Source organism: Rhinopithecus roxellana, chromosome 9, assembly GCF_007565055.1.
Source record: "Rhinopithecus roxellana isolate Shanxi Qingling chromosome 9, ASM756505v1, whole genome shotgun sequence".
Classification (NCBI taxonomy): Eukaryota; Metazoa; Chordata; class Mammalia; order Primates; family Cercopithecidae; genus Rhinopithecus; species Rhinopithecus roxellana.
The window spans coordinates 70,611,207-70,633,094 of NC_044557.1; the positions used below are offsets into that span (position 1 = coordinate 70,611,207).

The 21,888-nt window shown below is 36.7% G+C and overlaps 1 protein-coding gene across 6 annotated transcripts in view; it reads left to right on the forward strand.

Moving 5' to 3' along the window:
* The window catches only part of OXR1 (oxidation resistance 1), a 506,009-nt gene that overhangs the window by 256,145 nt on the left and 227,976 nt on the right, over positions 1-21,888 (forward strand). For all 6 annotated transcript variants that reach the window (XM_030938264.1, XM_030938267.1, XM_030938266.1 and 3 more), the window contains one exon: positions 8,370-8,566. In XM_030938264.1, coding sequence (XP_030794124.1) covers positions 8,370-8,566 — 197 coding nt within the window. Of the gene's footprint in view, positions 1-8,369; positions 8,567-21,888 lie in introns of those variants that run through there.

Below are 21,888 nucleotides of genomic sequence, written 5' to 3' on the forward strand. Positions count from 1 at the left end.
ACAGAGTTAATTTCAACTGCATTTAATGAGAGAATTTCTTGTTTTTGCTAGAATTTCTAGCAAACCATTTCTGCATGTATTTGCACCTGCGGCTTAATTCTTAAATTCTCTGTTCTATGAATTTCCAAGATAGGAAACCTTAAATTTCTTAGAATGAATACAGGGTTAGAAATACATCCTGTTATAACAAACTATCTAGTTTCAGCATCCCATTAACTGTTCCAACACCAATTTGAATTCCCAAAGGATACTTCTGTTGAAGTATTTTTGCTTTGGTTTGCAATTGTAAAAGTAAATTGTGTAATTCCCGATTCCACATTAATGAGACTTTCTGTCTTAATCTTCCTCTTTAAGGGCACAAGGAATAGTATGGCCACTGCAATCACTGAGTGGGCTAGAATTGGAATATTCTATACCCCCAAGGGATTGTTTTCTTCTTTTGAAGCATAAGTCTCCAATCTATCATTTCTTCTGTGGTTGAGTTTCTGAATATGTTTGGGTTTTGCTGATTTTATGGTTTGTTTTTAGCTGCTGATTTTTAGTCAGACTCTATAGGAGGGGTAACAAAAACCCTTAATTTTGCAATGTGAAAATTCTTTATGCATTTGCTCCCGAAAGCTTATTTTTGAGTAACTTGAGACTTTTGCAGCAGCCACAGTATCCAACTTGGAAAACCTGCATTCTCAGCAGCTTTCCTACTTTAAATAATATTCTTACATTAGCTCTTTTAGGAAGCAAAGAGACAGCTTCCCTAACAGTAACAAGATGTGCAAACCACAGATGGTCTTCTTGCTGGAAATTGCTGGAAATTACTGGAAAGGACTACAAGTGTTGGGCCTTTGGGGCACAGTCATTCACATACCTTCATACACCACACACACACACACACACACACTCTCTCTCTCTCTCTCTCTCACACACACACAGACACACACGCACACACACACACTTGTGTGAACATACAACAAATGAATAGGGCAAAGTGATAATGTGTATAGCTACTACTAGCATATAGATTTCTGTGGAATTTTATACACTGCTGTAATAGAAATGAACACATTTTATGTTTACAATAGCTTTCTTAGGTAGAGCAGGCAGATATAGCATGAATACCACTGTTAAAGATAAGACTTAGATAGTCCAGGTCCTTGCCCAAGTGTAAGAGCTAAAGTTTATCTCTGCCTCCTAATTCCAGAGTGTAGCCTTTGGTTCAAAATGCCCTGGTTGTATTTCAGCTTTTCTAATTTCTAGTTCCATTACTTTCTTTAAGCCTCAGTTGATACCTCTACCAATAGGACATATGCTACCTACCTCATAAGCTTGTTGTGATCAGTGAATGAAATACTGCATGTATAACATGTGGCCTTGTACCTGATACATTATCAATGCTCAATGAATGTTCATGTTTGTTTTTTTAAAGCAAACATTCATACAATACTTATGCCAAATCTAAGTACTTCTTCAAATATTAGTCTAATCTTCATATCAATTTTATGACAGATACTGCTAATATTCCCATTTTACAGATGAGAAAATGGAGGCAAGGAAAGGTTAGGAAAATTGCCCAATTGCCCAAGGTCACACAGCTAGTAAATGCCACATTATGGAATCAGTTCCAGATAATCCAGTCCCCATGTCCATAGTCTTAAGTGCCATTCTGTTATTCTCAAGGTACACAGTGGAATATATGGAAATGTGACTTTTATATGCTAATTTTATACTGCTTTAAATTCCTAAGACCTAGGGAATATTCCCATATGCTATAGTGGGTTTTCTCAACTGTTGCTACTGTTACCACCAATATCTTAGGACTATAGTAAATGGATAGTAGAAGATCTATTTTTTTTTCTCCCAGACAACTACAGAACTCAGGAACATATCCAACTAGTTATAATCCAGGCACAATTTGAATTCCACTTGATGGGAGAGGTGATTCCAGTGAAGAACTCAATTAAATAAAAACATATTTTTCTTATGCATTTCAGTCATATCATGATGTCGTTTAGGCTCAATGTAGAGTTGTATCATGCAGTATTTAGGCAAGATTACAAAACTATTAAGAGATGCAGAGCATGATAGATGTAGAAAGATGAAAAGCATTCCTTGGTTATGATGTGAGGGGATGATGATAGAAGGGTGGAGATAGTAGGAAAGTGGAAACCCCACAGATGTGAGAGGAAAAGGGAAGATAAGACAAAAACAATATGACAAGTGATACATAATGGTTTATAAGGGTTAAAAGTGAGGAAGCTTGAAGAAAGATTCTCCACAACAAAAGCTATTGAAATAGAGAATTGACCCAGATATTGAGAGAAACCCTCCACAGTGAGCAGTGTAAAGCCACATTCAGTCACTGTTGGCCTAAGCCCTGGGCTTTGGGATGTACGTTCATTCATTTAAGCCACAAAGTGCATTTATCCTACTCAAAAAGTGATTTAGAAAATGAGTGTTAGATTTCCTATGCTTCTAGTAAAATAGAAATAAATTATGCAAGAGTAAAATATAGCTAATTACTATAAGAATCATTCTGTTAAAATTGATGAGTTTTGGATATTTTCTGCCAGTTCTTTTTTTCACTAGTTTCTGTCACTTCGGATTTCATTATCAACCTACCAGGCCTTTCCTGCTCCTTGGAGAACTGGTTGAAATGGTATTGAACCCTATTTTTATAGAGTAGGAAAGTCAAGAGCCCTCCTCAAATTGCATTGCCGCTTCTTGTCCTTACTTCTTCATGGTTCTCTGGTCTCCATCTATGCTCCTGAGTTTGCTGTCTTAGGTCAAATATGTGAGGAGTATACACACACACACACACACACCCATATACATGTATATATATACACACATATATATATACACATACATACACACACACACACACACACACACACAGGTGATTTATCTGATGGGTTTAGTTATTTTCTGAAAGATTTGGGGACTGTCGTGGAAGAAATATCACATTGCGTACCACATAAGGGACTCGTATTCAGTTAGTTCTCTTGTTATCCTTCACTCTTCCCTCAAAACCCACACTCCAGAATGAGTCAAGCCTCCTTCTAAATGTAGTGCAGTCCCTGCAGGCTCAGTGTTAATTGAAAGTGGTACAGGAGGAAAGGAGCCTGAGAAGTGGATATAATTTCCTCAGCATCCCTGGGAATTGTGCAGAACACAGTTATAGCATCTTACATACTCTTACAAAATGATTGGAACTTGCATTTATAGAGAGCTTCCTGTGTAGATGCTGTGCTAGGCACTTTCACATATGGTGTTTATTGATTCTTAGAACCTTTCAGGTATATTTTATACCCATTTTATAGACGAGGAGAGTGAGTCTCAGAAAAGCACCTAACATTGTTACTATGCTGAAGGAAGGCATTGGAATACATGTGCGGAGGAATAGGATAGTTCTTTACCTCTCAAAAGCAGAGGGACAAGAAAAAGCAAAAGTTAAGACAAACCAGACCGTCTGCTTATAGGGGCCATGCCAAGAAAGATGGCTTCTTTTCCTTATTTCCTAGTCTTTATCTAAGGCGTCAGCACCCATTTTCCTTTGGGAATACAAAGCACATTCAGCGAAGAACCTCTCAGTACCTACTAAGAGCTTATTTTTGTCTTCATTTTAATGTTTCATTTATTATCAAATAGGGTATTTTATCTCATGCAGCACACCTACATATTCCATTATGCCATATTTACATTTGTTTAACGCATTTAATGAAGAACCTTGTTAAAAATTTAACAAGACTTCCCCTTTCATGAAATTTGGAAATTGAAGGTAGCATTTAACAGGTTTCCTTGTAAACCACAATACTCATTTTTAGAATTGTTAGCCAGTAATTCAATTACCCACACAGTTCTGCTTTCTAAGAACGTGAAAATGGAAGTCTCGTCTTATGCAAGCCAGAAAACCTACTAGCAGTGTTCTAAACTTAGAACAAAAACGTGATGCCCTTCAAATCTTGGTTGGGAAGAGTGGTGAGGAGGGGGAGAAAGAAGAAGGGGAATAACAGTGTCATTTTCTGTTTGTCTCTGGCCGTCTGGAGTTCAGTGCCATGTCCTTTGCTCATTCTAAGGAGAACATAAAAAGGGCAATGAGATGCTTACGTATTTTGTAGTGTCGGTAGAACATCATCAATTATAGTATCTATCCCTTTATCAAATATAAGCCATCCTATAAGCCAATATGAGACTTTAGATCAATTCTAAAATGGGCCAATGTAAAATATAAACAGTTCCTGGTGATAAAATAATCTACTATGTGAATTGAAAGTCAAACATATTTATAAAATGTAAATAATTGTTAATAATGATAATAATTATTGCTCAGAACTAAAGAGCAGCTGGCTTTTTGTATAATTTAACACCTTTCCTCTAAATCTCTACTCCTCTGAAACTGCCTTCCCCCAAAATAACTTGCTTTATATTGAAACTCAAATTTAATTTTAAAATAAAATTTATAGGATCAACTATAGAATATTGACATTTTGAATGTCAGAAATGGTTGAATATTAGTGATTTCATAGGGTTCAACATAATACTGTGAGTGCGGTCTAAATCGTGGTGTGTGTAAGTGTGCTCTCCTGAAAAGCCATGCTAGTCCAAATAAACTTTGTTGCCTTGGTGATCTACAGCTTATTTATCTTCTTTTTTATGAATTGAAAAATAAAAATTATATACATTTATAGTGTGCAAAATGATGTTTTGAAATATGTACATGCTGTGCAATAGCTTAATCTAATTAACATAGGCATCACCTCACATATTTATTTTTTGTTGTGACAACGCTTAAAACCTACTCTCAGAAATTTTCAAAATACAATACATGGGTATTTACTATGGTCACCCATGTTGCATAGTAGATCTCTTGAACTTACTTCTCTTGATAAAATGTTATATCCTTTGATCAACATTGTACCCATCTAAACTCCTTATACCCTTCTACTCTGCTTCTGAGTTGAACTATTTTAGATTCCATATAAGTCGCATCGTGTGGCATTTGTCTTTCTGTGCCCGGCTTATTTCATTTAACGTGTTCCAGGTTCATTCATGTTGCAAATGACAGGATTTTTTTTCAAGTTCAGTAGTATTCCATTGTGTATACATGCAACTTATTTCTTAAACTGTTTTTTTTTTAATTAATCTTAATGCCTTCTTAGGTACATATAGTCCTTCTGTAGCCTTTAACTCTAGTCTACAAACACCTAAGAATGGTGTTATTAGGAAGAACAAGGCATTAGGAAAAAGTAGATAAATCTATACAGTGTAAATCCATGTTTCCTCAAGTATATAATGCCATAGGTGATTTTTGGTTACTACTGCTTGAAGGATTCCATTCAGCTTGCTTAGCTGTGAGATACAGCTTTCACCCTAATTTCCACAAAGCAGCTCAGAGTGATTCTTTTACCATGTGATGACTCCTTTGCTCAAATCCTCTCTTGGCCTCATTTAACGATCTTGAAGCTCTATATGATCTGGCCTCACTCCCCTGCCCCCAGCACCATCTTGTTTGACTTCATCTCCAGCTTCTCACCCCCTAATTTTCTCTGTTCCAGCCATCGTGGCCTCCCTGCTCCACTAACGTAACATACAAGTCTATTTCCTGAACTGCTGCTCCCTCGTAACTGCTCCCTCTGTTATGATCATGGCTCCTTCCTTCAGTCTCTTCTCAAAAGTCCAATGGTCCATGAGTCCTACTTGGCTCTCCCATACATAGCAGTACAAATGCATACCTTCATTCCCTATGTCTTTTACTGTGCTTGATTGTAATCCACTGCATTTTTTGCCACGTAATTTGTTATATATTGGCTTGTTTACTTATCACCTGTCTCCCTCCATAAGAATAAGGGCTCCAGGATGGCAGTTGTTTTGCCTGTGTTGTTCACTGTGTATCCCTGGTGCCCAGAACAGTATGGGGTGGTGAGTAGCCATTCCAGGAATGAATGAACAGTTCATTTCAGCTCATGAGAAGTAGGGTGCTGGATAGGGAGAAAGGGTTGTTCATTAGATGTCACTCTACTCTGTCAGTTTTTAGGAGGCTGGAATGAAAAGTGCTTCAGTCTATTTTTATTGTCACCTTTTTGTGGCAAGTAGCCATTGGCACCATATATAATCTTCATTGTAAATGAATACAGTAGTACCCCCTTATCCACAGTTTTGTTTTCTGCAGTTTCAGTTACCTGCAATACAGTACGATATGATATTTTAAGAGAGAGAGACCTCATTCATGTAACTTTTATTACAGTATATTGTTATAGTTGTTCCGTGTTATTGTTAATCTCTTACTGTGCCTAATTTATAAACTAAACTTTATCATAGTTATGCATGTATTGAAAAAAACATGGTATGTACTGTATAGGGCTTGTTACTATCTGTGGTTTCAAGCATCTACTGGAAGTTTTGAAATATATTCCCTGCAGATAAGAAGTGATTACCATAAGGTAAAAGTCAATTTCTCATGAAAATGTTTTATTGAAGTATAACATATACCCAGAAAAATCCAAAAATCATAGATGGTTAAATGTTCACAAAGTAAATACATCCTGGTACCCAGTGTGCAGATCAGGAAACAAAACATTACCAGAATCCCATAAACCCCTTCATGTTGTCATCAATGTAGTAACTCCCCAATGTTTAGCCTACCATTTTAATATCGTAGATAGTACTGCTTGTGTTTGGACTTAATATACATAGAGTCATAGGGCATGTACTCTTTTATGTCTGGATTCTTTGCTCAAAACTATCTTTATGAAATCATTCATGTTGCTGCTAATAGTCATAGTTCATGCATTTCCATTTCTGTATAAAATTCTATGCTACTGTTGATAGACATTTGAGAATTTTTCCAATTTTTGTGTATTACAAATCATGCTGAGATGAACATCCTTGAATGCATCTTTTGGTTAACACATAAAAATGCATGCCTTGAACTTCATTAGGTATTGCGAGACATTTTTTCAAAGTAGCCTTACCAGTGTGCACCATCACCAGCAGGGCAGCAGAATTCCAATCACTTCTCATCACTGCACTTTGTATCGTGTCTTTTACATTTTAGCCACTGTGGTGGGTGTGGTATGAGTTCAATGTAGTTATAATTTGTATTACTCAGGACTAGTGCTGTGGAACACTTTAAAATATATTTGTTGCCAATTTGAGTTACGTGAATCTATTTTCATGGATATTAAGATAATATAGATCATATATGGATAAGGTAGAAATCATATAGGTCATAATTTAATGGCTAAAATTTAGTAAACATTGCTTTCATTAATGACTCTTTTACTAATTGATAGATTGTATTCCCTTTACAAAGCTTTTGCTGTGGAAAATTCAATTCAATAGAAGCTAATTGTGGGTTAATTATGAATAACCCTCCATGCTGAATGGTGTGAGGCTACCAAGGTCCACGTCATGGGAAGCTTCTCAGATGTTACGTTGAAGCTATGTCTAACAAGCATGAACAGGGTCTGCAAGTAAGGCAGAAAAGGGAAGCCAACGTACTAGAAAAACCTAAATAAAATTTGAAGGTGTGAAGAAGTATGAAACTTTTAGGAAATTGCAAGGGTTCAGGTGTGGTTATCAGAAATAATAAAGAAAATTGCCACCATCTTGTTTATAGGGAATGAAGACTTGAAGAATTGACACTTAATATTAGCCTCCAGAAGTACCAAGGGCCAATAGTAAATTGGACTTAGGGTTTAATGACATTAGTTGTGTAGCTTGAAATGTTTGAAGTTAACTCAGCATCATTTACAATGATTTTTATGCCAAATGAAATATGCATGAGCAGGGAAATATTTCCTGGATAGCTTTTTGCTTTCTGTGTTAGGCCTTATGTCAGCTGTCTAAAATGTAGAAGTGAGCAACACATTTATTGTTATTGAGAATGCATAGTAAAATAACATGAATTCTATCATTTTTACAGCTAAGATGCTGTTATACATTAAGCAGAAAAACCCTGGCAGCCTCTGGTTAAAAAATAATGATTTTATTATTCTTTTTGGAGTTAACATTTATTTTTAACTAATGTTTCACTGTAGTATTAAAAAATTCCTTTCAGAACTAAATACTATAGTCAAATCCATTATCTTTGACACTATATTTTAATTGGTTATTAGAAAAATAACAATTCTTTATCACATTATATTTTAATGAAATCTTTCAAAATGATTAGACAAGATATTTTTCCTTCTAGTCTCAAAAATATTTGTAGAATTTTTCTTAAAATACTGTAGGGAATGTCTGTCATTTCTGAATAGATGTGGTTCTATCTCAAGGCTAAATATAACTCAATTGTTGAAAAAAAATGTGATAAACATGGAACAAATGTGTCTCTAGAAACGGGATTCACAGCATGTGATCTTCTTTACTTGTAGGCTGAAGAAAAAGGCCCAGTCGGTGGATATTAATGCTCCGGGGTTCAACCCTTCTGCTGGTGCAGGAAAGCAAACACCACAAGCCAGTAAGCCCCCTGCACCCAAGACCCCCATCATTGAAGAAGAGCAGAACAATGCAGCAAATACTCAGAAACATCCTTCCAGAAGGAGCGAACTGAAGAGGTTCTACACAATTGGTGAGCACCAGATGTTTTACACAAGTGAATAGATGAAATCTACCTAAATGGCATTGAGAATTTCTGGGTCTGTTTAGTTCAATGGCTCCTTGTTATAAAACATGTAAACCTTTCTGATGATATATTTGGACATTTTCTTATGTGGTCTGAACATAAAGATGGAAAACTACTGAAAAACTTTCAGCAAAGTTAAATAAAACAGGCTTGAGGACCTTCTATATCCTAACCTAAGGGAAGTAAATGTACGTATACATACATATACATACACATGTACTACATATGTGTAGAAAAACCTTCTTAGGTTTTTCAGTTTTTAACTTTGTGTGCTACTATTTTCATTTCAGTCATTGTTCAGCCAGTGCCTTTCTTGTTTTTTGGTTTTTGTTTTATTTCATTTTCCCTTCGGGCTCCCAGGTCTCTGAACCTGTTCTGTCAGATTGTTAAGACTGTGGTTGATGTCAGCCTGTAACTAACAAAGCCAGTAAGAAAGTAAAGTTATTACATTCTGAGAGAGGACAGATTACATTGTGGGTCTATTTTGACCTTGCACTTTGCTTTACTTTGGGAAAATTGAATGGCATCCAGGCCCGTCATAGGGAAGAGTAAGAAGATACGGCTTGGGTTTTGCAGGCATTACATTATTTCCCCCCAGATATAATAATATCCTGTAATTTTGTACTTTAACATTTAACCAGAGAGTTGTAGGCAATCAGTCCAAACAAATCAAATTACCAACTTTTGTGTACCGTATTAGCCCAGAGTGTCTTTAGCCTTGCTTTGTAATGAACGATAGCAGCTTTTAGTGTCTTCAATCTATCTGAGACAAAAGTTACTAAACATCTAATACATGGGAAAGAATGATGAGTAGGGGAGACAAATCCACCCAAAAAGAGAATGGCTGCTTTGGCCTTGCTTATTACTTCAATTTGGAGAGATTCGGTCACATCCAAAAGCTGTAATAGTAGAGACTGTGGCTTAATGGGTTAACCAGTGTTACATCAAAGAGGGCCTGTTTTCTTTAAAATTTACCATCCTCACCACCCCAATATGAGAATGTTTGTTTTAAGATTATTTGAATCTTTTTCTTTGATATTTTAGTAGCCATTCCTAGAAATGATCATCAGGAGACCAGATTTCTAGTTCTAATTCCTACACCAATTTCCTGTGTGACTTTGTCAAGTCATTTTCCAATGTCTTTGGGTTAAATTCTTTCCTTCAAGCTGAAGAAATGCCTCCATGTAGGGCTAGCCTTATTTCAGAATTTGGCTGCTAAAACCATGCTTTCTCTTCCCCCCATTTTATGTCCTCTTCTTATATATTCATTCTCAGGCTTCCTTTTTCCAGACGGTCAAGTCTCATTTTCTGAAAGGCAGCAAGCAGGGTGTCAGTGAGATTGTTCATAGTCAGGTAATGAGAATTAATAAAAGTGTAGACAAGCACATATTTCTAAAAACTTATGCTAGCACAGTTCTTCAAATCAATTGACTAGAAAAGCTCACAAAGTCTATATAACTCTGTCCAATTACCAATATCCTCTTCTCCTCTGCAACATATCTGTCTCCTTCTATTGCTTCTCTAATTGGCTAAAAAGACATAGTATTTTTTCCTTCAGCAAATAAAGCTTATCCTACAAACTCAATGGTCCTTAAAAATTAGAAAAAAAAAAAAAAAAAAAGGAACGATAGTAACCAGCTTGGCCACCATGAATATAGGCTAAGCCTAGAAAATAGAAGTCTCAAAAGAGGTGGATTGCAGAAAGATGAACAATGAGTTATTTTAAATAATACCACCACTTGTGAATTCTTCTCTGTTGAATTGGTAACAGTTTGCTTCATAATCAGTATGAGTGGCATGTCTATTGTGTTAAAAGAGACCTCTGAACTGTTAAATATACTCTACATAACCCTTTTAGTAATTTAGACCTGGAAACATTACTTTCAAGGCTGACATATTAGCAACCGTGTAATCACCTGTATTGAAAGTTCCCTTTACAAAACAAATGTACTTCAATGTCTCTTAGTAAAAGTATTAGTAATAAACAATAAAAATTTTCACTTTTTGATAATTTCATATGCCAGGGGCAATTTAAGCTCCTGGGTTCTATCCTCAATTCACCCTCACAACAGCTCGGACAGGTAGGTGTTACACGCTATTTTTATAGATGAGGATACAGCCATAGATCATTTAAAGATGGGGTCATGAGCTGTAGATAGCAGGCTCTGCAAATTAAATCTACCTTCTTTTGTGGCCTGTCAGAATCAGGCTTTCTCTGACTCTCAAAGGCTGCCATCCCCCCTCTGCGCAACAATAAGCTGGAGTGTTGTTGTTGTTGTTGTTGTCGTCGTCGTCGTCGTCGTCGTTGTTGTTTGAGACGGAGTCTCCCTCTGTTGCCCAGGCTGGAGTTTAGTGGCGCCATCTCAGCTCACTGCAACCTCCCCCTCCCGGTTTCAAGCGATTCTCCTTCCTCAGCCTCCCGAGTAGGTGGGACTACAGGCGCCCGCCATCATGCCCTGCTAATTTTTTTGTATTTTTAGTAGAAACGGGGTTTCACTGTGTTAGCCAGGATGGTCTTGATCTCCTGACCTCTTGATCTGCCCGCCTCGGCCTCCCAAAGTGCTGGGATTACAGGCGTGAGCCACCGCTCCCGGCCAGCTGGAGATTTTATGGATAATATAGTTGAGTGATATTTTTACCACAAGTTCTAGAGAATCTCACTGAAGGAAGCCTTGCCAACGAACCCATCTACAAACCGATATGCTCATTCATTGAAAGATACCTTTCAATATCTGTTTAGAGTTTACTCTCCTGGAAAACTCTAGGAGCCCTCTTGTGGCCAAGTCAAGTACATTTAAATTTAGCAGTGAAGTTTTATACTATAGTTACTACAGACATTCAAGCAATAATTTTAGGGCTTAAAGGATTTTCAAATAAAAAATAATAACTAGAAACATGTTGCAGCCATTGAAGTGTCTTTTAGTGGCTGCAGTGGCTTTTCTAGAATTATTTTCTTAGAAGTACAGTTATTCTTTAGTATTCAGGGAGTAGAGGGGATTGGTTCCAGAACCCTCACAGATACCAGAAATCTGCAATTCCCAAGTTCCTGATATGAAATGGCATAGTATATGCATATAACCTATGCACATCCTCCTGTATACTGGAAATCATCTCTAGGTTACTTATAATATCTAATACAATATAAAAGTTATATAGTTGTTATACTGTATTTGTAGTCAGTATTGTTTTATATTGTGTTGTTACTGTTCATTGTTTTTGCTCTGGAATATTTTGAATCAGTGGTTAGTTGAGTCCATAGACACAGAGCCTACAGATATGGAGGGATGGCTGTATAATAAAATTCCATTGATTTAGGATAAGTAGGGGAAAGCTAGTCACTATTGATGTGAAATAAATGAATCTTCAGGTAAAAGGAAAGTAATCACCATGTCAGACTGTGGTTCAGGAAAGAGTATCTTCTGCCCTGCTTCTATCACTAACTGTGTAATCTGGCACAAGTTATTTACCATCATTTGACCTTAATTTTTACGTGTATACAATGAAAGAGATAAACCAAATCATGTCTTTCAGAGTTGTTTTTCATCTTATTCTCTTTTTATTATCACAGCTGACCATAGAAAGCACTGTACAAGTGTTCTATTGCCATGAAACAAACTACCACAACGTTAGCAGTTTAAAATAACACCGATTTATGAACTCCCTGTTCTGTAGGTCAGTCCACACGGTATGACTGGGTTCTCTGCTCAGGCTGTCTCAAGGATAAAGTCAAGGTACTAGCTGGGCTATGTTTTCATCTGGAGTTTCAACCAGGGGAATAATTGCTTCTAAGCTCATTCTTATTGTTGGCAGAATTCAGTCCCTTGCAGTTGTAGGGCTGAGCTACCCATTTCCTTGCTGGCTGTCAACCAGGGACCACTCTCAGCTCCTAGGGGCTGCTTGCTTTTCTTGTCATGTGGCCCCCTCCACCTTTGAGCAAAGAACTTCACATCAAATCTATTTCATTTGGATTCTTTGTCTCAACCAACCAAGAATATTCTCTGCTCTTAAAGAATTCATGTTATTGAGTCAGGATCACCCAGATTTTCTGTCTTAAGATCCATACAACCTAATTGCGGGAATAAAGTCCATCATAAATTCCAGACCCTGGAGTTATGCAGACATGTACACCAGAGGGGTGGGAGATCTTGGTGACCATTTTAGAATTCTGCCTACCACATTTTACAGCACCACCTGATATATACACATGCAAATACCAATATATCTCAGATGAAATTGCTTAAAAGCATTTCTATTACTATCTATTTTGATTACTTATAGAATAGAATATTCTATAGAATATGAAATAGAATGGAACATTCTATTTCATTTTTTAAATACAGTCTCAACTCACTAAATTTATTTCATAGTCCATTAATGGGCTATGACCTGAAGTTTGAAAAATCACTGGACTTGATATTTGAAATCCTTCAGATACTTAAACTTCTATTATTCTTTTAAAAATAGAATTGTTAATTAGAGCTAGAATAAAAAACATTAACTTAGTGGAGTAGCACTAATAGGTAAATAGAAGAAAATGGAGTGGAATTTTTTACTACTCCAATTATTGTTTGTGTTAGATAAAACCATTTGAGTTTGACAGGGTGCATAAGAAACATATCCTTCAAAACCACAGCCCCTACTTAAAGATACAATGAAGCCAAATAGTAGACTCAGATATTTGTGATAATCATTTTATTTCAATACCCTTAATTCAAAGAACTACATATAAGGACATCTGAAAAATATTGTAAATTAAGCATGGAGGTAGTAAAGAAAACTGTGCACACAGGAGCCAAGCATGTACCATTGCTCCCTAAGGCGTATGGTTCTATGTGATATTGATTCCTCACTTCAGGGAACTGGAGCTAGAATTCATATATCTCGGTCCAGCTTCTGCGACTATTAGTAAAAGCTCCTGATGTCTTTCTATACGGAGGATTTTCGCTGGACAGTTAGGAAATAGGACCACTCTTGAATGAATATCCCCACAATGGGAATCATTCAGTGAAACACCGAACACTGATTAGTCCCTGATCAATTCCTGCTGTGTGAAAGCCCTCATGGAAGATGCTGCTCAGAATAGAAAGAAAAATGAAACAGAGAGCCCTGCTTTCAAGGCAGCCATCCTATGTGTTGAGGAAGAGCGTGCCTGGTTGAAATGAGCACACAGGTAAGCAAAATAGACAACACAGAATGCCCTAAATGCCATGGACGTGGGGGAGAGGGTGGTGTGTAATGAATGAGGGAGGGGGCAGCAGGAGACAAGGGAGAGTCAGAGTGCCCTGGCATCCACAAAAGGAGACATCTCCTCAGATGGTGTAGATGCTCGGAGGCCCTTTATGGGCTCCATAGAGCAAGACACCCTCACCACTCTCCTTTGTTTTTGCTTATGAGCACCCCTGGCATCTGCACTTCCCTCTGCCTCCTGTTTTCTTGTGTTGGCATGTCTGTCTCCATACTGGTTCTCAGTTCTTAGGAGGAGGGAATGGTGCCTGCAATCTCATTAATCCCAGCATTTAGTGCAGTGTGAGGCACACAGTTAAGTGCCAAATAACTGTGGAGGGCAGAGAGGAGAGTTAGAAAGGGTTATGAATCTTGTCCTTTGAAGTGGAGGAGGAGAGGATGGAATCTACTCAGAATTCAGTTGGAGGATGAACTTAACATTTACTGTGTTCCAGGATCTTTAAGCAATTTTTACACATTATCTCACTATACAAAGCTCAGTGACACAGGGTTATGACCTCACTTTCATGAAAATCAGAAGTCTAGAGAGGTTAGGAGATTTGTCTAAGGTCACAGCTTCCCCAAATAGCCTAGATAGGATCCAGACCCAGTTTAATGTAATTGCAGAGCAAAGGCTCTTAAACACCACAACATGCTATCTGTTTACCCCCCAGCGTAAGTATACAGCTAAAAGATTTTCTATCTATAGGCCATTAGAGAAGGATTGGAATACCTGGTGTAGAAAACAATGAGTAAGATAATTACAACCTTTATGTTTATTTTTTTAAAGTCCTCTTTTATGAGTTATGCCACGTAAATGCTCTATGCAACTTAGTAGAGAAGCCAGAAAAGCTTTCAGTTTAGCCTTTCCTCAGCAGGGCTCCTGAATAGGGGGTCCAATAGGGGGGCTCCATGGCTAACAGGTGTTTGAATAATACCTCTGGAACTTTCCTTCAGTTGAAATCTTTCCCTCTCAGGTTCTCACCTTGTCATGGGAATTGACAGTCTATTCGTCCCTTTTAATCTTGTTTGTCTTCATGGATCAACCTCTCCCTTTTATCCTATCTAAACTAATCTCACTGTAACACCTTCTTGTAAGACACAGTTTGTGATTAATCATCCACTGTTCTTTACTCAGCCATGTATAGTCATTTAGATTCAGATAAATGAATTAAATAAATATGTATTGAATGCCTACTATGTTCCAGGCTACGTTCAAAGTCCCGTGAATAAAAGATTAAACTAAGGCCACCCTCAGGTGCTTATATTCTAGTGGGGAAGGCAGGCAATAAATATACAATCAGGTATTTAACACACTGTCAAGTAATGATACGTTTTTAAAGAATAAAATAGATTGAGAGAGGTAATATGTTATGCCTGTAAAATATGTTTAAATCTTATACAATTTTTATGAACATTCTAGATGATGAATTGTCTCAGCTCTAACTGGGAAATCAATTGGCTGGATTCGATTACAGGACATTAGATACATTAGTAATAGATTTTTCAGAGTTGTTTTTCACCTTCCTTGGAATCAGATTAGCTTATGAAAAGACTAATGGAATTGATATTTGCAGCATGAAGGAGAAAATGATTAAGGGGAAATTTATTGACCCTCATGCTTCCCCACATTGTTTTCAAGAGGAGGTATCCAGATGTTCATTTCTACCAAGAATAAACAAGGAATGTGGATTAAGCTATAATTCAGCATATTGAAATTAAATATCAGGGAAAATGTAACAAGTTTTAGTATATACAGAGAAGCTGGGTTTTTTTGTTTTGTTTTGTTTTGTTTTTGAGATGGAGTCTCGCTTTGTCGCCCAGGCTGGAGTGCAGTGGAGCGATCTCGGCTCACTGCAACCTCCACCTCCTGGGTTCACGCCATTCTCCTGCCTCAGCCTCCCAAGTAGCTGGGACTACAGGCGCCCGCCACCATGCCTGGCTAATTTTTTTGTATTTTTAGTACAGACGGGGTTTCACTGTGTTAGCCAGGATGGTCTCCATCTCCTGACTTCATGATCTGCCTGCCTCAGCCTCCCAAAGTGCTGGGATTATAGGCATGAGCCACTGCGCCCAGCCTGGTTTTTAAAAATGTATAGCTATTAGCCGGGCGAGGTGGCGGGCGCCTGTAGTCCCAGCTACTTGGGAGGCTGAGGCAGGAGAATGGCGTGAACCCGGGAGGCGGAGCTTGCGGTGAGCTGAGATCCGGCCACTGCACTCCAGCCCGGACGACAGAGCGAGACTGTGTCTCAAAAAAAAAAAAAAAAAAAAAAAAAAAAAAAAAAAAAAAGTGTATAGCTGTTGTCTCTTCAGAGTGGTTTAGGATTCAACTTGCCAGAGGGAAAGAGAAAATTAGCACTCAAAGATCCTAAATTATTTTGATCAAGGCCATGAAAGCTGCGTAGTCATTCAGTGGGTGTTTATTGAGCTCCTTCTTTTGCTCAGGAAGGCAGGTGAATCAATGGTGAGGAACTTGGCCTTGAGAATCTAAAGTCTAAGTTGGACCTTTACATTCCTCCTGCTAGATATGAGACCATAAACAAAGTAGTTAGAATCTCAAATCTCAGTATCCCTCCTTATAAAAGGAAATAAAACTGTTCCTTACTGAAAGTGCTGTGGTGAGGTATAAGTGAGCTAATGTATTTAAAGTACTTATATTAGTGCCTAGAACTTGCAAGTTCTCAGTAAATATTAGTGAGCTTGTTGTTGTTGTGAATTAAGGATAGAGTATGAATGAAGCACCGGTTCCTGCTCTAATGGAACTTACATGAATCAAGCCTCTTGTCTTGACCTTTGTGGATCTGATCAAATCATCCCCTGTTTAAAACCCGGCAGTGGTTCCCCACTCTCCACAAAATAAGGTTGTTACTCTATAGACCTTTCAAACAGCTTTATTGCAGACCTCAGCCCTATACTCTAGCCAAGCTAAAAACTCTTTGTGGTTTCCCAAAGTTGTAATTCTGTGTGCTGTATCATGGGCTTTTCCTTCTGCCTAGAATAGTGATACCTCCACCTCTTTTAGCCTTCTGATTAGCTACCCATTTGCCAGGATTCAATCCAAACATCCTTTACACCTGGCCACAACTTCTCTAAATCTGATTAATATGAATACATTTCAAGCATTTTAATATACAGATTGTCTGTCTTTTAGGTGACTAACATATTGGATTTAATAAATTTAATAAATGCTTATAACATTTCTATAGAGTGAGTGGAATTAAGTCTCTGAAAGTTGAATGACTTATTCATGGTCATACTGTAAATAGTGTCAAAGCCAAGGGAAGAATCTAAGTAAACTGGCCAATAGTAAAGAGCCCATCCTTTACGTTTATTTTCAGGTCAAATTGTCTTTTCAAAAACAAAAATGAAATTAGATGGTTGATGGAGATCTCACTGAGTGGTTTCCCAAGTGCTAGTCTATACCATTGATGGTATAGATCCAATAGAAAAAGATAGAAAAAGATCCAATAATAAAAGAACAGTAGTTTTTCATAAGACTATACTTAGTTAAAGTGACTGTCCTTTCCCTTTTCTCTTTCTTTCGTTCTTCCTCCTTTGTCCCCTCCCTCTTACTTTCTCCCTTCTGCTCTTTCTTCCACCCTCTTTCCTCCCTTTTTCCTTCTTTCCTTCCCTCCTTGTGTTAAAATGAATGGTCTTTTGTGAAATGACTGCTTAGTATATGGTATCAATTTGGGGTTTTTGTTTAAGTCTGTTCTTTTAAAATTCTTTTACTTGTCAAAATATTAAGTTGGGAAATAGTCCCTAAAATATTCTCTTGAAATTGTGATGGTCTGTAAAATTACAAATTCTAAAATCCAATGCAATGATCTTGTCTTTTGCCCTGCTTGCAGGATAGAATACCTTCAACATTCCAAACTTAATGATGCACAGTTAAATATAAATTTGTATCTTACTAACCCCAGGCTGCTTACATATTGAAAAGAGAGCCTATAGAACTAGGGGTTCCCTGGGAATTCTTCTCAGTAGTAGGCAAAATTAAAACAGTAATAACTAGTTTGGAAGCTCTAAAGAGAAAAGCAAGACACATACTTAACTGCTTTTTAATTGCAGCACACCAGACACTTTAAAATATCATCACATAACTTATACACCTCTCATTTAATAAAAAAGATAACTCTAAAGTAAAAATACTGTAACAGGAGGTTAAAAACTAAAAGGAAAAAATGAATCTTGCTAGAGGTGGCACACTCTGCAGTGTGAAACTAGGTCACCACTGACTTGGAACCTTCTCTCCAAGCTGGAAGGTTCTTCATGGAAAAGCAGGAAGTCTCTGCGATTTAATCAACAAAACTATCTTGGCATGCAGGTCACTGTCTGTAAGCACAGAAACTAAAACAGATAGCTGCTCTGAGGGTTCTAATTAAATTCTTGAGAACTACGACTTTGTTTTGAATTGAAATTTGTTTTGACAGTTTGATGACTTTTTACATTTTCTGGGTCACAAAAATGTTTAGGGAAAATTATTTCATTGCTGAGGTTTCTTGTTACACATGGAAACTAAAAGTCCCTAAATGGAGCTGGGCATTTCACAGATTTTGAAGAGTGGTTCAAAGTTTGTATAAGTACCCAATATGTAGTTTTTTTATTAAGATAGTGGAATTTGAGGACATCAAGATTTCAAGTTTAATTTTTTGGTTCATTTGTGTATTAATCAGACCGTGGGATTCAATATATGTTTATGACAGTCTACATCTCCGTGTGCATATTTGTTGGGGGGATATTTGATTGGGATTTTATTTTATAACATTTTTCATTTATTTCATTTAATATCTACTTTAAAACATAAGATTAAGGAAATCCCACAGGCTGAAACTACTTTCAACTCTAAAATTAATATGAAAGCTTTATTTCTTTTGAGAAATTAGATTTTTTTTAACCAATCATTTACATAACTTTAAACTTTACCAAGCAACCGGAGGTATACTCAGAACGAGAAAAAAATGTGTTTGCTTGATATCCCTATAGATTTGTAGTGTCTATAATTTGTTAAATAAAAAAGCTTGCCAACTCTAGTTTTATAGCATTAGCACCTTATTTTATAGACTTGTTTTCTTCTTTTTTGCCCTGCTTCTGTGATTGTTCTCTGTCGGAAGGAATCAACCCAGAATCAAGAAATACAGCTTCATCATGGCCATGATAAACGGATTAAGAAATGTCAGTAACATCGAGGTTTCTTTGAGCAAATGGTTTTGGTATTACGTTTGAGCTGCAGCATAATAGTCTTACAACGTATTAAAAAACAAATTATATCTGTCAATTTATTTAATGATTTCTAAACTGCCCAATTAAACCTATACTGGTTTAATTCATGGAATAATTAAAATGGACATTGTTCATCGTTGAGAAATAAGCATGATCCTGTTTGAAATTTCCTAAATCCCTATTAAAATTAGTCTTTCACTGCTGTTAGCAAATAAAACTTGCCCTTTTAACCTGCTAACACCACCATGAGCTTCCTATTTCACTGAAAAATGATGAGGGGAAGAAAATGAGAAATTATTAAGCAAGACCTACTCTATTTTAAACATTCATAGATAGAATTAATGGCGATTTGAACAGTGAAGTAATATGTCTACATTTCCCGATGTTTTCATTTTTTTAAGAGTAGGAATTTAAAGAACTTCTAGGAACTTGCTCACGTTCAGAAATGAAACTATTGGTATCTCTTGATTTTTTAAAATTTGCTTTTCTTCCCACTTTGTACCTAAGGATATATAGTTTCTTAGTTTTTTTTTTTCCTTCTTTTGTGAGATGGGATCTCAGTGTCATCCAAGTTGGAGAGCAGTGGTGCGATCATAGCTCACTACAGCCTTGAATTCCTGGGCGCACGTGAGCCTTCGGCCTCTGGAGTAGCTGGGATTACAGGTGTGCATAACCATACCGAGTCAGGGTATTTCTTTACATGTAAAAATACTACAGGATTTATGCTTGTCAGTGAAATTTTGAGCATGTTCACAGTTATGACTGAAAGAATATTACTTATGAGAATGGAAAAATAGGTAAAAACCAGACACAACTGGGGGGAAAAGCTTCTATTGTTGTTTTTACCAAAGTTTTGAAACTACTTTTACTATAGTTAAAAGCTGTGAATCCAACTGAAGATTATAAATGTTACAGTGACCATTCATGATACATTCCCTATGTATTATGTGTACGTCTACATACAAGCAAGTTACTAGTAAACAGCTTTAAAATTCACTAACTCAAATTTTGTGATCATCTGAACCAACTGAGATAAAAAGTCTTTGTATTAGTACAATATGAAAAAAATATATGTGGGTTTATAACTGAAACATGATTTCAGGACACAGAAAATATTAGGTTCAGCCATTTAGCTTAGATAACTGCTTTTTGGTAGGGAAAAATATGTACTAAGAGAAATTAATATGCTGGTTTTAAAGTAAGGTTATCTATTCATTAGTTTATTTTATGTTACCTCATATATGTTTGAAAATAATAAAGTGAAATTCCTCCAACATATTACATGAACAAGTTTAGTTAATTTAGATTGGTATCTTTTGAGGAAGAAAACCCATGTGTCTTTAATCATGACCAACAAATCTTAGCATTCTGTTTCCTCCATTCTTTTGATCATTAATTTGGTAAGTCTCTTTCATAAATTTGAATCTTCTGTCTTATAGAAAAAGACTAATGTGCTTTATAGAAAAAAAACTAATATGCATTGGATTTAAATGAACTCTGTTAACTAATGCAATATAAACTCTCTTAATGAATGAATTATTATATCTATAAACCCTCTTACTATGAAAAACACTATGCATTATGCATATAGAGGCAGTCCAACCCAGTATACAAATCAGTGAGACTTTTAACAGTATTCGCCTCCCTGCTGCATTTCAGTGTTTTCTATTTGCTAGGATTTGTACTCAAAGATCCTTGGAGGTTATTGTGTTGCTTAAATTTTCATACATGTTGATAGAAAGGGCATCAATATCCTCTCATAGTTCTCTGAGCTAGAGGGGGCAAAAATTATCTTTGATAACATATTGTAGATAAAATATCATAGGTGCCCACAGAGAGTCGAACCTTGTGACTCTGATTTATTGAGTGTCTTATAGGACAATTCAATAGAATTTCTTTTCCAGTTAGATAGATTCCATTTTGAAGTCTTTTTCAAGTACTATTTCAAGTGAGGCAAGATGTGGCAAAATCAGCACAATAACATTTAGTCTAAGTAAAGAAAAAAGGTATGTGGTGTGCTGTTTGGGGTACAGAGTTTTTACTTCCTGCTTTAAATAATTCTCTCAAGTTACAGATCTTTTTGTGATATGAAAAACACTCTTGTAAATAAATGTATAGTGAGTGGGATGGAATGGGGATAGCCAAAAAGATAAGGAAAAGGGGAATATAAATAATAATTCTCTCTCTCCATACTGTCATCTTTCTTTTTCACCTCCACCCCTATATAAGCCTATGTAAACCTCAATTCAGTGGACAATTTTAAGAATGCTTACTCATTCATTTAAAAACATGATTGAATGCCTACATTATCAACTACAAATAGTTAGAAACAAGGCTTGAGAGAGAGGAGAGGGAGTCTTGTGTGCTACACCATGGAATTTGGGCTTATTCTTGGCATCTTGGGGACTTGTGAAGGGCTTTGCCTAAGGCAGTGTCTTGATGAGATTGCTTTATAGAGAGATATTTCTAGCATCACATGGAGAATGGTTGGGAACTTATGTGCCTACAAAGAGAAGAATCTTTTAGCCATATAGTGTAGGGGCTAAAAAGATAGCATGTTGTGTTATTTAAGAGCCCTTGGCTCTGGAATTACATACAACTGGATTTGGATCCTACCTCTGCTATTCTGGGCAGCTCTGTGACCTTGGACAAGTCACTTAATCTCTCTGGACTTCTGATTTTCATGAAATTAAGGATATTACCTGGTATTACTCAGATTTGTAATATGAGACAATGTGTATAAATTGTTTAAATGATCCTGGCACACAGTAAGCACACAATAAATGTTAGTTAAAAAGCAAATTATCACAATAAAAATAAGG